This window comes from Peromyscus eremicus, chromosome 12 (genome assembly GCF_949786415.1).
Source record: "Peromyscus eremicus chromosome 12, PerEre_H2_v1, whole genome shotgun sequence".
NCBI classification, from domain to species: domain Eukaryota; kingdom Metazoa; phylum Chordata; class Mammalia; order Rodentia; family Cricetidae; genus Peromyscus; species Peromyscus eremicus.
The window spans coordinates 65,875,327-65,897,601 of NC_081428.1; the positions used below are offsets into that span (position 1 = coordinate 65,875,327).

The 22,275-nt window shown below is 40.7% G+C and overlaps 1 protein-coding gene across 2 annotated transcripts in view; it reads left to right on the forward strand.

Annotated features, from left to right (window-relative positions):
* Fgf12 (fibroblast growth factor 12) overlaps window positions 1–22,275 on the forward strand; it is a 533,458-nt gene that overhangs the window by 304,460 nt on the left and 206,723 nt on the right. For both annotated transcript variants that reach the window (XM_059277387.1, XM_059277386.1), the window contains one exon: window positions 19,904–20,014. In XM_059277387.1, coding sequence (XP_059133370.1) covers window positions 19,904–20,014 — 111 coding nt within the window. The remainder of the gene's footprint in view (window positions 1–19,903; window positions 20,015–22,275) is intronic.

A 22,275-nucleotide genomic window follows, 5' to 3' on the forward strand; every position in this document is an offset into this window, starting at 1 on the left:
AGCCATTTTCCTTTTTAGAGAAGAGGTAAGTTCCAAAATTCTTTCAGAGCCCTTCTTGTATTTACAGTTAATTAATTGTAGGATTATTACTTCCTATCCTTTGCTCTAGAAGGTCAGTTTCAGCAGGCCACTGGCCAAAGCTCTCATATTTACACTTGTATACCTTGGCACAAGACCAAGGACAGAATACTAGGGGAAGGAAAGGTCAGTTTAAGAGTGGGAGGGATGCAAGCAGGCATACTCAGGACATAATTTTGGTCTTTCACCTTATTTTGGTATACATTGTTAAGAAGATATATGGGCCAGGCAGTGGTGGTGCATGCCTTTAATCCCAGCACTTGGGAGGCAGAGTCAGGCAGATCTCTGAGTTCCAGGCCAGCCAGGGCTATTTAGAGAAATTCTATTTAAAAAAATAAGAAATTAAAATAAGAACATATGTGATAGTTGGTTGCTTGTATCTTCTCAATATTCACATTGTAAATCATTGAAGTAAGTATTGTTTTGTAAAGCAATTATTCAAGTGCTGTTTGGAAAAATAAAACTGTTGTAATGTGCAACCAAATCGGACTGCACTTTTTAATGTTGTAGCTGCAATCTAAATGTGGCTTTTGAACATTTGAAAGTGGTTAGTTCAAAGTGAGATATGCTGTAATTATAATCTCCACAGTAGATTTCGACAACAATGTGAGAAAAATGAGTGTAAAGTATCTTGGCTTCATATTTCCGACATATTAAATAAAATATATTGTTGAGTGTCTTAGGGTTTCTATTGCTGTGAAGAGACACCATAACCATGGGAACTCTTATAAAGGAAAACATTTAGTTGAGGTGGCAAATTACAGTTTCATCTCTTTAGTCCATTATCATCACGGCAGGGAGCATGGCGGGGTGCAGGCAGATGTGGTGCTGGAGAAGGAGCGGCTACATGTTGATGTGCAAGCAACAGCAAGTAGGCTAACACACTGGGTGATATCTTGAGCATCCGAGATATCAAAGCCCACCCCCACAGTGATGCATTTCCTCCATCAAGGCCATAGCCACTTCAACAAAGCCACGCCTCCCAATAGTGGCATTTCCTTTGGGTGCCATTTTCTTTCAAACCACCACATTGAGTGATTTCACCACCCTATCATCTGTTCTCTGAGAATGTGATAACTTGAACCACTTAATGTTGCCTAGATAGATTGCACTGCAATGCTACCAGCTAGCACTGACCTCAGGAAAGAATGTGGCATTCTTTCTCCTACCCAGATCCCAAGAGTGAGGAAAGCCGTTGTGACAAAATGAAGCAACAACTGCTGTTAGCATTGGTGTGCAGAAAAGTCTAAGATGGTCACACTTTCCTGCTTATGGATCAACTAGGGCTTCATTTTTCCTGAGTTCGTTTTATGATCTGTCATAAGTAAACGGTTTGCACATGAATGCTGTTTTTCAAATAACACCATTGCCCCCTTTTCATAATGTTTTTTTGGCTTAGATTACATGTTTTCTCTTGTGACTACCCACGATCTAATAGCCACCATCTGTATTTCTTATGCTAAATCCTTAAATGAGGGTTGATGTTTTCACAGAAGCATGCATGAGAGTTGGAAGACTGATGAGCTTTGAAACATTCTGGACCTTTTGGCAATGTGAAAGGGAATGTTGAAATTGATTATAAGTTATCCTACCATTGATACTAAGTTCTAGAACACTGAATTCCAAGAAGATCCCAGTCCATTAGGGAAACAGATGAACTATGCTTTGCCCAAAGCGTTGTCTGCAGCAACAGCAATTGTAATTCTTAATAATGAGCCAAGAAAAGGAAGCTCAGGCACCTGGAACTGAAGCTACACATCACTCAATTATTAGTGGATATTAATTAGTATAGCTTAAAGTTGGAACTGATTTAGAGTTCTTTGAGACTTCTGGCACTGCCTCTAATTTAAATCTTGTTATTAATTTCTGGAAATCTCCCCCTCCAAGCACCAAACTATAAAACATATTTGTTATGAAGTACTGTGGTGGTTGAGCCTGCTCTGATCTGGGTATTGTATGACGTCAAATAAGTAATATGTAATAAAACAGTAAGCCAATGCCTTATCCCTAATACCAGTACTGTTTCAAAACCATAGGATGAAGGTCTAAAAAAAAGAAAAGAAAAGAAAAGAAATCTCAATGATGACACTCCTTTTACCTTACATGAAAATTCTGAGTCATGAAGGGAAATACAGAAATGACAGAGCTGGGACCAGAGATTAAGCTTTTTGCCCCCTCCCCATCAGTGTAGAGATGTTTCTGCTAAGTTCTTGTGAGAATTTATCTGCTCCAAAATGCCCCAACCAGAAATTAATACTATGAGACTGGTTAACAAGATAGCTTCTTAAGTATGTGAGATATAGGGGTAGAACCTACAATCAATGTGTAGGCGTGGGGTAGGGAAGGGGATGGGGGTGGGACTCAAGGGAGGAGGGAGAGAGAGAAAGAGGTGGGGGGGATTTCCATGTGTTCTAGAAGGCAGGTGTCTTGTAAATTTCTGAGAGAACATGGACCTTTGAAAGTGTCCTTTGTGTGCTTACATTGCTTCCTTTATTACTGTGGTGTCAGATCACAGGAGGACATTTGTAGCACCATCTTCCTGAGGAGTTATAAGTTCATGGCAAAACTGAGTAGAAAATACAGAGACCTTCCAGTACATCCTTTCCTGCTCTAAGAGACAATTCTGACCCTTTGTTTGGTTCTTCTGTAAATACCTTCCCCTTTACATACATTGACACATTTAGGAAGCACTCTTCAAGTACATGTTGCATGGTCCTTTGGAAAAGTAGGTATGTACTGTTGAAGACACATAGGAAGTGCTCCTGATTTCCTGCTTTGGGGAATAATAAGTTGAGAATAAAGTCAGATGGAGCAAATTGGTGTTTTATTCTTAATTCAATGTGTAGGCTTTCTAGAGAATATGCTTAAAGAGCTTTCTAGGAAAATGAAGAACACTAACCCTCATTCCATCATGTTTAGAAAGTTGATATAACCCAAGCAGTCAGCACTCATAGTAGACAATCTTTAAATCTTCGTTGTAAACAGGCTGAATTATTTTAATTAACAGCCTAAGGTTTAGCCATTTAGATTCATTGCGCAAACTTAGTTGAGCTTATATATTTACATTTTTAGAAAAACTACCGTGGTAGTTAAAAGGGTTTGATTGATAGCTGATGACCTTGAAGTACATCTTAGAAGTCATTTCTTCCATGCAAGTAAAGTATTCCATGCCCTCACTCGTGAAATAAGGATGGGGACTAGCAGTATGATTCTGGTGAGTGGTTTGTAGTCCTCTAGGGAAAATACCTGTTTAAATCTGAATCTCCTTAAGCTACAGAGAAGAAGAATTAAAATACTTTTAAGATTTAAAGTTCAGGAATAAATAACTTAGGGGATTCCTACTGTGTCCCAAGATCCTTGCATAGAAATTGGCCGTATTCTTCTTGCAGTTGTTGACTACTTAGGATGGGTGTCTAACCCAGTCGTTCCCGGCATCTCCTGTTTACATCTTTTTTTTTTTTCCATGTTTGTCTCACAGTGTGCCATTTGTTAAAGGCAGGAAGTGTAAGAAACATTGGTGGTGAAATGGTAATACTTTGACTATTATAATGTGAGCTGTTATAGAAGACCTCTGCCTTTCTCACTTAAAATAGATACATCTGTAGGAGGATTATCACAACAACAATTAAAATGCGCAGTGCAGCTCAAAATGAAACGGGGAAAATCTTCAGGTGCCAAAATTGAAGAGCAAGTTTGTAGGTATGTAAATGAACAGGAAATGATTTGTGCCCTTCCTGGGGGAGTTACCAGATCTAGACTTAGGCATTAGGACTTGGACTTTGGGGTGAACCCTCACGCTCGCACAAGGCCTTGGGTCTGTGCTTGCCAGACAGAAACTTTTTCGGAGACCTTGATCTGTCCTAGGAAAGGGTGTCTGGAAAAAACTACCTACCTCCTAAATAAAATTGAAAAGGACTTGATGCCCACCTAGGATAAAGGATAGAGCGTGTTGCTGAACCACTGGGTCACTGGACAATTTCCCAGGTGAAGTCCAGTATCAAATTCTCCTTGTCCAACTGGAGTTCCAGTCAGAGAGATTACATTAAAAAAAATGCTCCAGCTGAAGACATCTCTAAGGTATAGCATGTGAAACCATCATATGAAATTCTCAGTTTTGGGCAGCATGAACAGCTCCCTGTTAAGAAAATATTATGATCAAAACACTGAAACTATGCAGCAAATAAATCCTTAAGATCTAACCACTAGGCAAATAATGAGGTAAATTCACCATAAGCATATCTGAAATGTTTATTCATTGAAAGAAGCAGAAGGCACAAAGCAAGAAGAAATCACAGGCCAGTGTGGAAAAGAAGATAGGCACTGAGAATTAAAATGTGGTAATTATATTAGGAGAGAAAATCTATGTCTTTATTCAAAAGTAGGCTATATACAATAGAAGAGAAAAATGATTGAATTTGAAATGAAATCAGATAAGTCACTCAGAGTGCTTCCCCAAGAGATTAACATATAAGTGGAAAAAACTGAGTGAGACTTTGAGGGAAATGGAGCATAGCAAAAGAGGTTCCAACCTGCATGCCACAGGAGTCCTGAAGGGGAGACAGGGCTACATCATCTACAACCAAAGAGGTTAAAAAGGAAGTTGCAAAACTCGAAAGTTCACATGACCTCTTTCCATTGTGTCGCTTCATAAGAAAATCCAGATGTGAAAAGACTGTGGCAAAGTCACATGATAAAGCACAACTTTATCAAAAACAGCCAGAGAGAAAATGACAGATTATACAAATGAAAGAAAAATTCTTAGCACCAGTGATAAGAGTTTTTGTGAGAATATGGGACTGTATTTTCAGGATACTAAGAGAACATATGCAACCTTCTGATGTTGCATATTCAGTTAACTACAGTTAAAGAGAAGGAAGGGGAAAGGCAACAAGGGGGAGAGAGAGAGAGAGAGAGAGAGAGAGAGAGAGAGAGAGAGAGAGAGAGAGAGAGAGAGATCGCTATAGTGTCAAATGCTAAGACAACTTTCCCATTTCTGCACCTTCATTATTGATTCAAAAGGAGGGAACTGGTTGGTTCTGGGAGAAAAGGAGTGGAAAGGAGCAACAGAGAATGTAAAAGACTGTAAGAATGTTGGTAAAACTCTAGTAAATACCAAAAAAGATCTTACGACAATTTGGGAGTTTAAAAAGAAAAAGAAAAAAACCCTGAAGCTGGGACTGCAATTGTGGATTTCTAGGATTTTAACTATTTTGTTGTTTGGTAGAAACTGAGTGATAACATCTACACCTGGACTTGCTAAATTAGAAATCTACAGAAATTATGAAAGGGTAACCAAGTGAGGGTAGTGCACACCAGTAACCCTAGCATTTCCAAGGTAGAGAGGCAGAGGGATAAGCAGTTAGTTTAAGGCTGCCTTTGGTTACTTGGTGAGCTGGAGGCCAATCCGTGCTATTCTAGAGTCTGTTACACACACACACACACACACACACACACACACACACACACACACACACAGAGAGAGAGAGAGAGAGAGAGAGAGACATACAGACATCAAACTGTAATTTCCAAATTAAGATAAGAAAAACAAAACTGGAGGAAGACTAAGGGGGAGATCAATTTGAATGAAGAAACCAAAGGATTATAAAGTCAAGAAGTACGTGAGGCATAGGAAATACAAGCTGAGATGTAACGCATAAATAAGTCAATCAGATTACAACAAGTACAAAAGGCTTGTGGTTGTCTATTGGAGGAATTTCCAGATCAGATGAAAACTCAAAATCCAAATGAATCAACATGATGTTGAATGAACTAAGTCGTAGAATGAGATGTGTACTTTTTTTTGTGCCGTAAACAAATGTTGCACTAGCTCCATTTGTGGCCCGAAGGAAGAGGGTGACAAAGGTGTGAACTGAAAAGCCACGCTAAGAATTTAGAAGTAAGGTCAGTTCCGGTTAGGGGAGTAATGACATTGAGAGGAGGCCGGTAATATGTGGGTTCTGGAAAATGGTTTACTGCAGTCATACAGCATGCTAGTGTTTGATGATGTCTATGAACTGCATGGATACCTGCGAGGCAGTGAGGGTAGGAGCCTGCTCTCTAGACCACAGGGCCATACTAAGCCCATAGTCTCAAGCCCTCTACTTATGAAATGTGGTAGCTTCAGGACATCTTTTATTGTTAGTGGTGTGCTTTCTGCATGCCAAAAACAGTTCATGATAAAACAGAATGTAGGGAAAGGAAATAGTTGGTGGACAGGTAAGATTATTATAAATCTGAAAGTTATAATTAAGCTAATCCTCAGAAAACACAAATGACAACCACAGATCAAACTGTTACACAGCACATCAAGAAGTTGTTACGCAATCAATATCATAATTAAAAGAAAAGATTTCATGAGCATTGTCGCTAATTGATTTTCCATTTATGACAAGAAGGAGGATCTCTAGGCAGAATTGATTGTGTGGATACACACTTGTAAGGGGCTTCTTGATTCTGGAAGAAAAAAATCCAACATTCTAAAATCAAACCAGTTTTCTTTTGACTTGAGCAAAAAAGCAGGTTTTAAAATATCAAATAAATGTTTTTTTTCCAGTTTTGATTCTGTGAAACATAAATTCAACACATATTTTAATGTTTTTCCTTTTAAAATATTTATTTTATGTGTATGTGTACACCTGAGTGTGTGTGTGTGTGTGTGTGTGTGTGTGTGTGTGTGTGTGTGTGTGTTATGTATATCACATGTGTGCAGAAGCCTGGCCTGTGAAGGCCAGAAGAGGGTGTCAGATCCCCTGGAACTGGAGTTACAGATGGTTGTGAGCCACAATGTGGGTACTAGGAACTGAATCTCGGTCGTCTACAAGGTCAATAGGTGCTGCTGAACTAAGAGTCGTCTCTCTAGTTCCTGTTTATGGTTCTTAGTAGGGTATGTGCCATATAAGTGCAAAAGTGCTTACAATTTTAAAAATAGATTATGGATATTGAAGGTTCACTGTCCTCCACCTCTGGGCCGAGAAGATCCAGCGGCTGTCCTCCCATGAACCAGTGCTATATGGGACTTGTTATATGCTTCTTGTAGTTTCCTATGAGAGAAGTGAGCTCTGGGTCTCAGACCGCCTGCAGCCAGATCAGCTACTCTGGAAAGCATCGTCTTGGCTTGAGTTTCTTCATGAGATCTTACAGTCTGGGTCATGGTTCTAAATTTGCAGTCACAGTGGCGGTTGCTTGTACCTATGTTGGACTTGTTCCTGAGAGCTTCCCCAGTGTATGTGGGATGTAGCCCCTCATAAACACCTACATCTCAAATGTGCTGTTCACACTGATAAATATTTACAGTTCCTTTCTGTGTGCTGTATTATATATTAAAAAAAAATCAGTTGTTTTCACCCACTCAGTGCGTAGCGCTTATAATTCAATTGGAAAGTTTTAATTTTTTCCTAACTTACAGTGCTGAAAGATGCTCATCTATTAAAAACGTTTTCTCCACCTTCAGTTCTACCTTGCTACAAATAGCTTGCATGCATCTGCTTCTACGTTTGAATTCTTTGTGTTTCTTGGAACCTATCTTTGCAGCTACTGAACTTTCCCGATTCTGTCATCGTATAGATGGAACCTGAAGCCCAGAGAGAGGGGATCAATCAGTCCATTAAAGAACTTTGCTTACTAAGGGGTGTTGATAATCATTCGTTTAAATACTGGGCGTATCCCGATGGCTAAAACTAACAAGGTTTCATTCACCTTTATGGATGCTACAGTCTAGGTATAGAGGTAGATGTTAAACAATACATAGAAATTATCTACCAATCTATCGGGATGCATGCAACAAAGGGGAAAAAAATCTGTGTTGATGTGTAATATAAATACGGAGGTAAATTTAAACTGAGAGAATGAGCAAGGGATCTGTGAAATGACTGGTACGTACCACAAGAAGAAGTAAATCCAGGCAAAAGGGAGTACTTGAACAGAGATGCCTGGGTCTGATGAAAGAGAAGGGTGTATGCCGAGAGTCTAGTGAGCCAGGCAGAGTGAATTGAGATACTGATGGGACAGTGGGAGGAACAAGATGGTAGGAAGTTCTCCAGGCTATGGTGAGGGTTTGCCGTTTTATTGTAAGTGAAATAGGAAGCTATTAAAGGGATTTGGCAGGAGAGTGACATTTTACAATTTATATCGTAAAATATTACTTTAACTGTGGTTTGGACAGAGTGTTAGTAATGAACTGGTCAGTGTCCTGTGATATGCCGGACAGGAGTGGTAGGATCGGCAATAGAGGTGGAATTTTGGATCAGCCAAGAGGTCTGCAAACCTGTGACCCATGCAACTCGCTGTGGACACTTCTTGTTCTGAACTTGCCAGCTCAGAGCCTGATGAACGTATCCTCGTGGCTGATGGATGGTACCCTATGACTACCTGTACTGTGTATTACAGGAAGTTATTATTATCAGTCAACTGGTTCAATCAACTGGAGATTTTGGTAAAAAAAATGTAGAAAAAAAATCATATTTTGCCACAGTATCATTTTACATGTTGGTAATTTGGATCTGGGAGATGTAAGAGAGTTCTCTGGATTTTCTCATTTGGAATGCTGGGCAGTCTGGGAGAGGTTCAACATTTGTACATGAACTATGATGTCAGGCACTTTTGTCAAGTGTCGCCTCTCCCAGATAATGAATGCTGCTCATTTATTTCTGGTGTCTGTGAAAAGAAGAAGAAGTTTAAGAGTAACAAGTAACAGATTTTTCCAGGCCAATTATAGAATGCTTTCTGTGTGCATGGAGGTGTCTATATTCCTTCATCCCTTTTCATTTGATTGTGTTTGTGCCAAGAGGCCAAAAGATGTTTTCAACTTCAGATTAGTGTTTCCCATTTACTTCTAGGCTGATTGCAGTTAAGGGAGGAGAGAGACTAAACTGGCATGTTATACTCGGAAAGACAATTCATGATTAGTGAGAAGAAGATGTGTTTAGTAAAGAGATCATCCTGCAAGCTTATGTCTGGCTGTTATAACTCTGGGACTTAGCTTTAGTTTCTAACCTTCCCAGTTTCTTTAAAAATACATACAGTTATACACTCACTGTTGATACACACCTTACGTGATGATTTCCATAAGAACACAATGTTATTATCCACATAAAGTTTCTGGTGGTGCTGAATATGGGACATTTGCTATCTTTACATGCAACTCAGATTTTGCCCATTTTTTTGTGGTCCTAACCATGGGTTTATTTGTATTGACTGTATCTCAGAATTTAATCTGCCTTATAAGCATGGCTATCTCCTAGCCATGTACTATAACATGCACTCTTAAATCCCTAGGAAGGCCTTCTGAAGTAGGTCCTGGTCATTATATCAATTGCACAAGAAGCAAAGTATGCCTGTACTTGAGGAAATGAAATGGCTTCTTGGATTCTGCTTGGGCAGTTTGAGAAAAGTCCAGGGATCTTTCAGGGGAGATATGAAAGATGCTTTTCATTTTCAGGAGTAGAAGACAAAGAGGTAACCATGCAAGTTAGAGAGCCCTGACTCCAGGGATTAAGGGATATTTCCTCCATCATGGCTTCTCTTCTTTGTGCTTCTTCAGCTGTAAAGTAAGCCTTGAATTAGCTCTTCCTGCCCACATGGTTCTTCCAGATCTCAACTCTTGAGTCTTGGGTCATCTTCAGGTTTGGATTATCTGGTGACCTGTGTTCTCCAGAACCTCAGTATCAGTTGTGAACTGTCATCGAAGCTATGTTCATTCAAGGTCTACCTTTCTGGAGGGCCATCTGAGAAAATCAAGGGACTGTGTACTGGTGAGATTACCATAATCGGACTACTCTGTCTGAACCCAGATCCCAAGGAAGCAAGAAATCATTATTTCTCTTGCTGGAAATGGCTTCCTTAAGCTTCCATTACCCACGGGCTCCTTTGGGTCTCTTGGAACCTGAGGTGGATTTTAACTTGGGGAGAGACAGTTTGACATCTTTCAGCAGCTGAGGGAGACCTCACCAGAACTGCCATTCCTAGGCTCTTTAAAGCATAAACATGACTGTCTCAGTAAGACTAGGTCTTCGTGGACATCTATGCCTCCATTAAGGCCTTTATGATATGGAATAACTTCCTTCTTGGCTGCCACGACCACCATAGCACAGTGCCCAAATGCAGCCTTCTTCTAACAAACAAACAAACAAACAAACAAAGCAAACAAACAAAACAACAACAAAAACTTCACTTCATCCCCTGACTTTTTTTTTTTTTTTTTAAAGTATTTCAGTGGCCTGAAGCAATGCTCCTCAAAGAGTTGGGAGCAGAATAGCCCTTCAGCATGTGGAAAGATTTTGCTTTTATGACTGGTACTGATGTATTTTAAAATGTATTCTTTGACTCATCACATATACACAGTTTGGAGAGACATACATGCATGTGGCTATAAATAAGTATACAGATATAGAAGACGTAGATTAAGTTTTTGAACATAGGACACACAGTAAAAATGATGTCGATCTCTTGTTTAAAGGATGAAATAAAACTTATTTGCTTAAAGCATTAGGGTTATTTACAGACCGTGTGATGTTCTGGACCCTGTGCTCTTTCCACTGTCCCCTCCAGCCATATTTGCACCCCTGAATTATCTCCCCATGTGCTGACCACACATTTACCTTTGGAGTCTTTCATCATATTAAGTGCATGGTTGCTCCTGCCAGAAGCAAAAATCCTCTTACCTATTCAAGGCCATCCATCTAAAATGGGATTTCCTATTCAGAGTCTTTCTTAACTGCCTTTTGTCTCACAACCCGCCATCCCTGGTAAAATTAGCCTCCTCACTCTGTGAATCTCTGTGGCATTTTATTTGTTATGTATGACAGCACTTTTCATGTTCGCTGGTGGAATGATTAGTTTTGTGTGCCTCCCTGATGAGCCGTGGGTGCCTTCGAGGCAGGAAATGCTTCTTGCTCATCTTTGTACTGGGCACCTCACGCTTGTCGGAAGTCAGTAAATGGTGTTTGAGTTATTTTAAACTTTCATGAGCACATTAAAGGGAAGGATGTTGGAGGAAGGGGGGGGGGATGTGCCATGAGGAATGAAACCGGTTCACTACAAAAATCTCATCTCTGTTGAGGTTTTATATCCTTGGTCAGTTTTCCACCTTGCTGTCTTCCTCAGCTCAGACCGCGTCAGCCAAAGGACACTGTGGAAAAGCAGGGTGTTTCTTTCCGTTTAGCTTTGAGGCAGCATGAAGGTTGAGGGTAGCCTGCCTCAAGGTCACTTGATTCCCGTTGAAGTGTGAGGCAGCTCCATGCTTTGGAGACCGTGCGGTTTATGGAGGCTGCTGTTGTGCCTGTCAGACAGTGTGGTGTGAAGGCTGGAGGCATTGTATTAAGGGGTGTGAACGGCTCTTTCTTACAAATGAGCTCCTCTGAAAGTCTCAGGTGACGGTGGAAAATGCCAGCTATAACTTACTCATTCAATGTTTGAACACTATCCACTCACCTTGTGCCTGTTACTGTGTTTAAATTGGGCTGGAGTACTGAATGATTTAAAGTTCCTGCCATTGAGATGATCATAGGTATTCTACAGAGAGAGATGTTAGCAAGGGACTCTAACCCTGCAGTGAGTCCTCTGCTAGCCTGTGTAAGAGGGAAAGTTGAGAAAGAGGATGGATTTTGCTTCAGGGCATCAGAAAGACTTTGTGGGAGGTCTTCCTGATGAGGAGTCCAAGTTAAGCGGAAGGCAGAGGCCATGAATTTAGGGCAAAGAGAATTATAGAAACAAGGTTCGTGAAACAAACATTAGCAAACTCTGTGCACAGATCTCATAGTAAGTATGTTTGGCTTTGCAGACTTTTTTTTTTTGAACTTATTTTTTTTTAAATTTAATTTAATTTTATTTTACAATATAATTTAGTTCTACATATCAGCCACGGATTCCCTTGTTCTCCTCCCTCCCGCCCCCCTCACCTTCCCCCCAGCCCATCCCCCATTCCCACCTCCTCCAGGGCAAAGCCTACCCCGAGGATTGAGATCAACCTGGTAGACTCAGTCCAGGCAGGTCCAGACTTTAAGATCATGGTTGCAAGTGTTCATCTCTGGTTGGAGTATAAAAGCAGTCATGGAAAATGATGACCAACCATGGCTGTGTGCCAATAAAGTTTATTAACAACATTTGCAGTGACAGGGCTGTGGTTTGTGCACTCTTACCATAGAGGATGGCTAACTCTTCAGTGAGCCTCTAATCTTATCTGATTGGGGCCAAGCCTTTCAAGTTTAGAAATACTTAGTTTGTGGCCCAGGGATGCTCCATGGTAACTTTCTCCGGCTCTTCACTCAGGTGTATATGATTCATTTTCTTAACTGTTCATCAAAGCGCATTCTTCTCTGGTATGTGAAGTCCTTTTCTATTGTCTTATTTTTTTAATTATAGCACTTCTACCAAATCCCAATTAAAGATGTGTTTATCTGTTTCTTTACTCTATTTCTTAGGAGGCTGTCTGTTTCATGTTTTCTCCTCTGTTTGATCCAGTGATGAACTTGGATTGACTGAGATGGTGTCTTCTAAGCTTCGGTTCCATGGTTTATGATGTCAAATAATTGCTTAAAATTGACTATATTGAGAATATTTCTACTTGTGTGTGTGTGTGTGCAATGTGCCATTAGTACTAGTTGAAGCAGAGAATGGATTCACATGTAAATTCTGAACATACCTTTAATTACTCATGCTTTGTGGGGACATCCATGTCCCATGGTAGGTAATCCCTGATGGCATGCATCAGCTGCCTTGTTTCACTCATGCGGAGATAGGGACTCCTGACAGGAAGTGGCTCTCTCTCAGCTTTGGAGCAGATCCTCCCAGTCTGCAGTGACACATTGTCAGCTTCATGCCTCAGCTCTTGAAGATGCTCCTTTTGCCTGTTCACTGCAGTGTTCTGTGGAGTGGATGAGGGGCCTCCGGGCTGCTTCTCTTTTTACTAAAGAGCATGCATTTTTAATGAATAGCCATAGCAATTTTTTTTTTTTCCTGCACTGTGTCCAGATGAGTTCTATTCTTTTTCAAGTGTTATTATGCTGTCTTCCATTTCTGATTTATTTATCTGGTATTTCGATTTATGATTTGTAAACATATCCTCTTGTATACGCTTTAGCTATGACTGGTGGTCACTATTGCTTCTTCTGAATAACCTCCAGACCCTACAGTCTAATTTTGAAATCTGCAGGGATAGAAGGCCCCAGAAACACTTGACAAAACTCATTTAACAGCCTCTGCAATCTCAGTGCCTTTAAGTGGGCAGTATTAAACCATAATACAGCAGGGCCACTTGCAAACCACCAACTAATTGTATGTGTGCTTGGTATCCTTATCAAAGAAATTTGCATTTTTAGCTTCCAACTGAACAGTTTGTTTTTTTTCAGTTCCCTGTTGAAAGCACAAACTAAGAACAGAGAAGGGAAATTGTATTTAGCAGCCACTGGTTCATACCAAAACTTCCCGGTGGCATCAGGATTCAGAAGCACTGTCACTCAGAGTGTCTCATCCTTTGAAGCTGCCCATGCCCTTCACAGGGTTCTGACCTGTAGTTTTTCTGCATCTTCCTGCCCAGTTGTAGAAAGCATTCTTTCCTTGGGCAACCTGTTCTCTTTGAAGACAATTTCCAGAGCATCCTTTTAAGCTGCTTTGTCCCTAGTGCTGACCCTATGGGGGTGCTCACCAAATTGGTTCCTTATTATTTGTGTCTGCTTTCTGGAATGTGGAGGCAGCCCAGATGTCCCCCAGCTCCCTGCTTCTTCAGGGAACAGACAGCGTAGACTGTGCACTCGGCCAGACTTCACACCAAATAGTCCTTCGAATACTCTTTACTTTATTTGCTTTCTTCTGGATGTGTGCCCATTTTCCTGTGCCCCTTTTAAAACAACCTACTCAACAGTGCTAGAGAGTGGTGGGACCCTTGTCCCATGAGCGTAACCCATTTCATCCTTTATAGCTATGGAACCTGGGCTAAGAGATGCATCTTTAGTGGACATCCGTAATAGTTCCTGTAAAATGGGAAGAGAATAAGTGACATATTCACATGTCATCAGTGGTAAATGCAGGCTTAGAGGAATCACAGTGCAGGTGAGTGCTACCAGGGAAACAGGCTCAAAGTATGGCCACTTGGATGAAAACAAGAACGGCTAAACCTCCAGCACCAGTCCGCCTCACATCTGCATCATGGTCATACGTTTCATTTGGTTTTAACTTTAGAGTAGAGTTTAACCTGCGAGCATATTAGCTGATTTGTGGGATTAATATTGATAAGTTGGTCCCATAGAAATACAACCTAATTTTAGCATCCAAGTATGAATGCCCAGTATATGCACAGTCTCCTTCATTTCTTTACCCCGCCCTCACTCTCAAATTCTCACCTGGTCTGAACAAATGCTGACAGATAAACAGTGAAATAAATTAAACCTGATCTATGGAATGTTTTTATTTGAGCCTTTAAAAGAAAAAAAAATTATACAATTCTCTACTATGTGGGTCAAACATTCTTTGCTTTTACTTTCCAGTGACCGACTTGGAGTCCAGTAACTAATGCACAGCTAGACAGTTTCACATCACCCTGCTTTCATGGCTCTTCTCCCCAACCCCCTTTTCTTTTTGACGTCCTCTAGCTCTTCCTGCCCACTGCTTGCTCAAGATAAGCACTGAGTTTTGTCTGCTCTTTGCAAAGAAGAGGATGCTGTTTAGATAGAATATGAATTTTTATGGCCGCTCCTCCGTGTGCCAATTGGGTGGCCTTGGCAAAAAGTCTGTTTGCTCCGAGCCTCAGTTTGTTCGTTGCTTAGTTAGCTTTGTTTTTGAACATGACCTAAGATCTGCCTGTGGGGACTCACACCTGTAGGCCTATCACTATGGAAACCGAGACAGGCTTATTGCTAGAATTTGAGATCTGCCTGGGCTACACAGACTGGGCTACAATAGTATACATACTGTTCAAAGAATTTCTACTGTGATAACCTATTTGTGTATTTGATAATAGAATTTCAGCTTCCTTTCTGTTCCTTCCTTTCTTCCTTCCTTCCTTCCTTCCTTCCTTCCTTCCTTCCTTCCTTCCTTCCTTCCTTCCTTCCTTTTTAAGGCAGAGTCTCATGTAGCTCAGGATGGCTTTGAATTCATTATGAGGCTGACCTTGAACTCCTGATCTTCCTGTTTCTGCCTCCCAAATGCTGGGATTATAGATATGTACTCCTACACCTGGTTATTTCTGTAATAGTTTTTGATTGAAAAGTTATAATAATATAGTTTCTGTATTGTTTATACCCATTTTCCTTATTAATGTCCTACATTATTCTGAGACTTTTGTCACAATAAAGAATTAATTTTGATACATTATGATAAACTGAAATCTAAACTTTGTTCCTATCTTTCTCCCTTTTCACATCTTCATTTCTCCTTCCTTCCCCCATTATTTTTATTAATTTTTCTTTCTATCTTTTGTTTTTAAAGCAAAGTCACCTAACACTTGTGATCTCCCTGCCTCAGCCCACCAAGCTCTGCCACCGTGGGCCACCATGCCTCTCTGATTATTTTAAGCCCACTGTTTTGACTTTTCAGCCACAAAATACCACATTCCATTTAGTGTTCACATCCCTTTGTATTCCTCTAGTCTTGTTTGTGATATTTTCTGTTTCCTTTTGGTGGACGATGACCTTGACAGTTTTGCGTGCCAGTTGGTTGAGATTTGCTTTGTGTCTCTCTCACAGTGAGAAGTTACACATTTTTTGATGGAAAGTCACAAAGGTAACATGCCATCTTGGCTGATTATACCAAGGATACACAGTAACATCACGATTTATTACTGTCGGTGTTCTCCTTGGTGATCTGGCTGAGGCAGACGTTGGTTGTGTTTTGGTAAAACCCCTCCCTCCTTTCCTCTCCATACTGTTCTCATTAGAAGAAAGCTACCATACTGAGCCAATGGAAATTTGTTTGTTATTTACCTCATTGCCCAAGGTGGGTATCTCCGAGAGCTATTTTCTCTTCTTTACTGGTTATTCAGGGCACCGCATTCTTCCATTCCATTGCTCCAGCATCCCCCAGGGCTTAGCCATCTTAATCCAGAGAGAACAAGGAAGAGAATGTTTGCTTTTTGAAAGCCTTGGCCTGAAAATGGCACATATCACTTCCACTCGCATTCCATATGACACTCTTTCATCTGCCAAGCCTAATTGCAAGGGAGGCTAGGACATATGGTCGAGCTGGGTGCCCAGGAAAAGGAGGAAATGGATTTGAGGGAAATGCTTGCAGTATTACCACTTCTCTTTAGAGCCTAAAACTTAGCAAACTAACTCCTCCACCGCCATCAATAATTTGGCCACCAGTTCACTAGAAAATAGAAAAAAAAAGAGAATAAAATACTTCTCAATCTAAAAGTTGTTTAAATCATAAAGAATCTAATAAAATTTACTTAGATGTCTCATTAAATTGCACTATTTATTACATTTACTCTTGATCTGTAAACACTTGTAGGACACACTAATTTGCATGCCAGCATTTGAAAACTTAGACTCTATGTTCTGTCTGTACCAGACTCTTCGGCAGAGTCTGCTTGCTGTGTTTTCTCTTTGGAATGCCTCTGTTTATCCTTTGGTTTTGTTATTTCTTTTGTCTTTTCAGATGAACTTCTATTCCTAGGCTGTGGAGATGGCCTAGCCCCAGAGCCTGAGTAGAAAATGCTGAGTGTGGTAGCATGCACTCACAGTCTCAGCACTGGAGAGGTAGACACAGGTGGATTCCTGGAGCTCATAAGCTGGCCAGCCTAGCCTGTTTAGCGGGGCCTGTGAGAGTCCCTGTCTCAAGAAAAGGTGGAGGCAGGTAGTGCCTGAGAAACAATACTTGAAGTTGTCCTCTGGCCTCCTCATTACTGTCTGTCTGTTTTCTGTCTATCTATCTATCTATCTATCTATCTATCTATCTATCTATCTATCTATCTATGATCTATCTATCTATCTATCATCTATTTATCTCCTCCCCCCAAGTACTTCCATACAGGTGAAAATACGTTCACATTCATGCACATGCATTCCTATGCATAGGAATACACACATACTTGGGGGAGAGGATCTTGCTCATTCCTTATGGGGCAGTGGTATCTTTGTCTAATGTAGACAGAATTAGTCCTTGCTTCTGGGGGGCATCATGCCATGTTGCCTAACTCATTTAGTGGCCCCTCCCTTGACACTAGTATAATTTATGTTTCTTGCATTAGCCTAGGTGTTTCCTGAGGATATCACAGGCTTTTTTTTCCCCAATCGCTTAGCAGAGACTGACAAAGAACATATATGTTTTTAATATGAATAGGATGTTTTATATGCCAAAAGTGGGCTTAGGTAGTTAGCATTTCTTTCAAATATAGCAAGACACTCCCCCTCCTCAACATAGGTCTCTCACTCTATTGGCCAGCCTCTCTGGAAGGCCTCCTTTTGGCAGGAGCCTAGAAAGGCTGGTAGGGATTGAGAGAACAGAATGGGGCACTGTTCTACAGTTGGGCTGCACAGCTCACAGTGGCTTGCACTGGGCTCTGGGCATGCTCAGTAGATGTGCTGGCCTCCTGGGAAATCTCTGTGGTGCAGGACATTCATGTCTCTAGATCATCATGTAATCAAGACTCAGATCCACATCTGACTCCTCACTGCTCTTGGCACAGGGAGGTGGTGTAAAGGTCTAGCGCTCATTACTCTGAACAAGACTTACCAACCTGAATTCCCAAACTCCCAACAGGGGGATAACTTCACCATGACAAAAAACATTGTCTAATTGCAGGTGCAGAAAGAGAAGCATGGGGAAAACAAACAATAATTTGCAGGCTTTAATGAGTAGGCTGCCCTGCATCTCATCGCCAAAGAGGACAGGACTTCTTAAAGTGACCCAAAGCTTGTCAGAAAGACACGGATTGTTGCTTTCTGTCTCTCTGTCTATTCTCAGCCCGTTCTTTGCATTGTTCCTTCACAAGTTCAATCAGTATTTTACCGCAACAGACCCAGGAGGCATGGGGTCTGCCCTACAGCTTCCTTCATTTTCATAGTTGAAAAATTATGCACTAATTAGCATTTATAGATTTGTGTAGTTTTATAGTTCATACAGTCACCTAGTTATTCATTTGAACTTCTCAGTGACTACAGTATGCATAGAATTTTTTTTTTTAAACCCAGATGAGAAACGTGAGACTTAGCTGCTACATTGTTTGCTTGGTACACCAAGAAATCTGGGGATCTCAGAGATCTTATGTCCCCATGCATAGCTAGAGCTGGGTGGGCCATACTGGAAGTCTTTTCCCAGCCATGCAGCCTCATTGAAGATGGACACAGTTGTTTGTTATGTAGCTGTGTGTTTCTTCAACATAGTCATGGTATGCATGTCGGGTTCAGTGGGTCCATGGAGGACAAGCATTGAGGACAAATCCTGTCACCACTAAGAGAAGAGGACTCTAATGTGACAAGAAGCAAATCATAGAAGGGACCTAAGGCACACTTAGTTTGACTTCCAGATTGTATCCACAAGGAAATTTAGATCTACAAACTGAAAGCATCTAATTTAATTCAGGAGAATGTATTGTTATTAACCAGAATGCCTGGTTTCCAATTCAGTTCTGTATTAACCACTTGTTGCTCATTTTCAATTTTCTTTTGTTTCTTAGGACACCTTTGATGCCACGCACATTGCCTTATATTCCCAATTATGGTCACCAAGTCACATACTGGATTCCTGTTAGAACCAAACATCATTCAAGTGTTGAGTTTACCTGATGTTTCCCAGAGAGGGGGCAAAAGTGAACTCCTAACTGGTATTGACTGAATAAACACAAAGGTTGAGGCCGACAGGGACAGATTCAGAAATGTTCTTTCCACACACGTCATTCTTCACCTTTAACTTCAGACGAGAGCGGGTGTGTTCGGGGTGGTATGGCCGTAGACCATCTTTAACTTCAATTGGGTCGTTTCCAGCCTTGCCTCAGTCTCCGCCACCAGAGACCGCATTCTCTGGTTTTCCTTCTGTTTTATGAAATAATTAGAGCTGTAAATGTCCTAAGATAATTTTCATCCAGCACTAGAGATGAAGGGTTGGCAATGCTGGAGAAACCAGTCTGTTGCCATAGGCGCCACCGCAATGGAAAAGCTGTAAATATTTGTTATCAGCTGATGTACAGAAATATAAATGTGCTGTACCAAGGAGTGTGATGACTTAATTATGTAAAATGTTTAAAAGTGAGGACCACTTATGGTTTAAATTTTTTTTAAAGAAATGTTTATTGCTTGAGGTTTTTGCTGTTTTGCTTTGTACTAGAGAAGTGAGTTTGGCTGGGCCTGTCCGTGGTGAAGGGTTAGTAACTGCAAGGGTCTCATTCTCTCATGGTTTTGCTTTCATTTGTAGTTCTTTTCAGATGGACTTGACCAGAATTTCAAAATCTAGGCACTGCTGACAGATATTTGACATCCAGAAATGAGAAGCCTTCCAGATCCCAATTATGACATCCGGAGACTTAGAGTATTGCTTCGTACTGAGAAGCGAGCCTTGCTGGACTATAACCACAAACTTGGGGGTATCTTTCAGGAAGGCGCTGTATGTAGAAGAAGGAGAAAGAATTCACTTTTTAACATGTCTGGGGTTTCTAACCATAATTGGCTCTAATATTTACTTACACATGACATACTGTTTCAAAGTACTATGGTTCTGACCCGAGGAAGAAGAACAGCATAGCTATTACCCAGAAACAACCCCACTCCAAATGCTAATTTCAATATTTATGACACGGGCGTTCATGCATTTACTTATAGAAGGTATTTTAACAACTTGCAAGTGTGCGTTTTTATAAACGAAATAAAAAAGCGAACAATTATTTCATCTTGTCTTGCAGAACCCCAGCTGAAAGGGATTGTGACAAGGTTATTCAGCCAGCAGGGATATTTCCTGCAGATGCATCCAGATGGTACCATTGACGGGACCAAGGACGAAAACAGCGACTACAGTAAGGAACACCAGCTACTTGCAGTGCAGTGTAAATTGACTATGTGGTCCATCACAGCCACAGTGCTTTTTTGACTGTTTGATGATTAGGGATCTAGTCTTCCCCCTTTATCCTTCTTGCAGCATTATTATCTCATTCTCTACAGAAAATAAAGTACTATATCAGAGGAGCTATGTATTCAATGAGAAGGTAGGATGCTTGAAAGGTTCCAGTAGTCATTAGATGAAAATGTCTTTTTTTTTTTTTTTTGGTCAGGGAGCTAAACACTCATTCAAATAATACAGACCTTCCAGCATAAGGTGATATTTAAATCTTGGACCCAAGTGATGAACAAATTATAATTCTCAGAGTATATTGTTTGGTGGAAAATGTTACTTCTACAGGCAAGCGCTGAACATGTATGTATATATTCTTTCATTTTGGTTAAGGACAAAATTTGAATATCATCATGACGAATCACAGTATATATAATAGGAATAAGTTAATAAAGACTGGTAGCTCTAACACGGACTTTAAAAACAGTCTTGAAATGAAAGTTGCAAATATTAAAGATTATTTTTTAAAAATCTCCCAGAAATGGTTGTTAAGCGTTAGAGTTGACAAGTTCAAGAAGGAAATACAGTTCATCAAGACACGAGAGAATGTACTTGTACTTTGGAAACAGTTAATACACATGCTTCGGAAGTGAGAAGAACTGCTCTCATAGTTTTCAAGTGCTCCAGAATCATCCAGGTGTCGCTGGGTAAATTCCTAGTCCCAGAGTTGCTCAGGGTGCTGTATTGTTTTTTATAATTTTGTCCATGTTTATTGCTAGATCTGTAGTGTTAGACGTACAGGGAATGAACCCGGTGTGGTAGGTGCATGAGTATAACTGAGCTTTAAAGAGAACATGTAGGAAGGACAAAAGTTCAGCATTATCTTAGGCTTTCTACTGCCTTTAAGGGCAGCCTGAGCTACATGAGGTTTTGCCTCAAAAGAGAAAGGGAAACAGTCAGAGACACAGAGTAAATGTCCACAAAATACCCATCCAGTGGCTTGTGATTCTGATGAAAGTGATTTTTGTCAGACTGAAAACCCCTCATGCTTCAAAAGGTAATTTAGAAAACCAGATGTTTTATGGTGCTGTAACTCTAAAATTAACAATAGCGTTTGAGGCAAGATTTAAAATTCTTAAAGTATTGAGACTTTCCTGTCCACCCCTTTTGAATTTTCTTTGTTTACTTAATACTGTACATCACAAAATATGAATTACAGAAATTCTGAACTAAAGAAAAGATCTCGTTATGAAGAATCCCATTCCACTTTTCTCTCAGTTTGTGGCCAAGTAGTTGATTGCTTTATTGTGGTTTGCACTGTTAATTTGTGTTTCTATGAATGCATTCTCTAAGTGGTTCAAGTTTTCAATTCAGGCGAGAAGAATGGAGAGCCCATGCTCCCCGTGTATGACTGTCATCCATTGCCTCTGCACTTGAATGTCTGATTAGGAGGGCCACACAAACTGGGGCAGAGGACTGTATAGCTGTGGCACTCACGTTAACTGTGAGCTATCGCTGGATCTCAGTTTCGTGTTTCACACGAGAAGTGACTGAAGAGAATAACATAGCGGTAGTTATCATTTTCTGTCAACACCACCCACAGGGCATTTTGTAAATGGAAAAATTAGTGGCCCAATTTATACCACTCACCTTGAGCCCCTGGGGACATTTTGTTAGAGGGGGTGACAGGACAGAGAGAGGTAGAGGAATACTTCAAAATACTGTCTTCTGGATGTGAAGACCACTGTAAACATGAACACATAGCAGCCATGACCACAAGAGGGACACACCATGACCACAAAAGGACAGAGAAGTAAGAGGGGGGCCAGTTTGGAAGAAAAAGAGGGTCAGAAGGAAGAGAAGGGGGATACTTCATTGTATACAACTATGAAAGCATTCAAAAACACTTAAATGAAAAATTATAAACTGATGAAGACTCAGTCTCTAAGCAAGCCAAACAGCCAGCCTCTGTTCCACAGGATGCTGCCTGAACCCAGGCAACTGTGTAATACTTTCTACCCAGAAGAGAGCGGGTCACAAAGAGTGTGGGATCCAAGCACACGAATCCTTCACTGTTGCCCGAAAATAACTGGAAGTGATTTACTCTGCGGCTAGGTCCATCCCATGCCTGAAGCCATGCCTATCTACAAATGCATACATGCATGCACACATACTTCAGGCATACAGCAAAAACACGTAGCACCAGAATGCCTGATACATATGCAA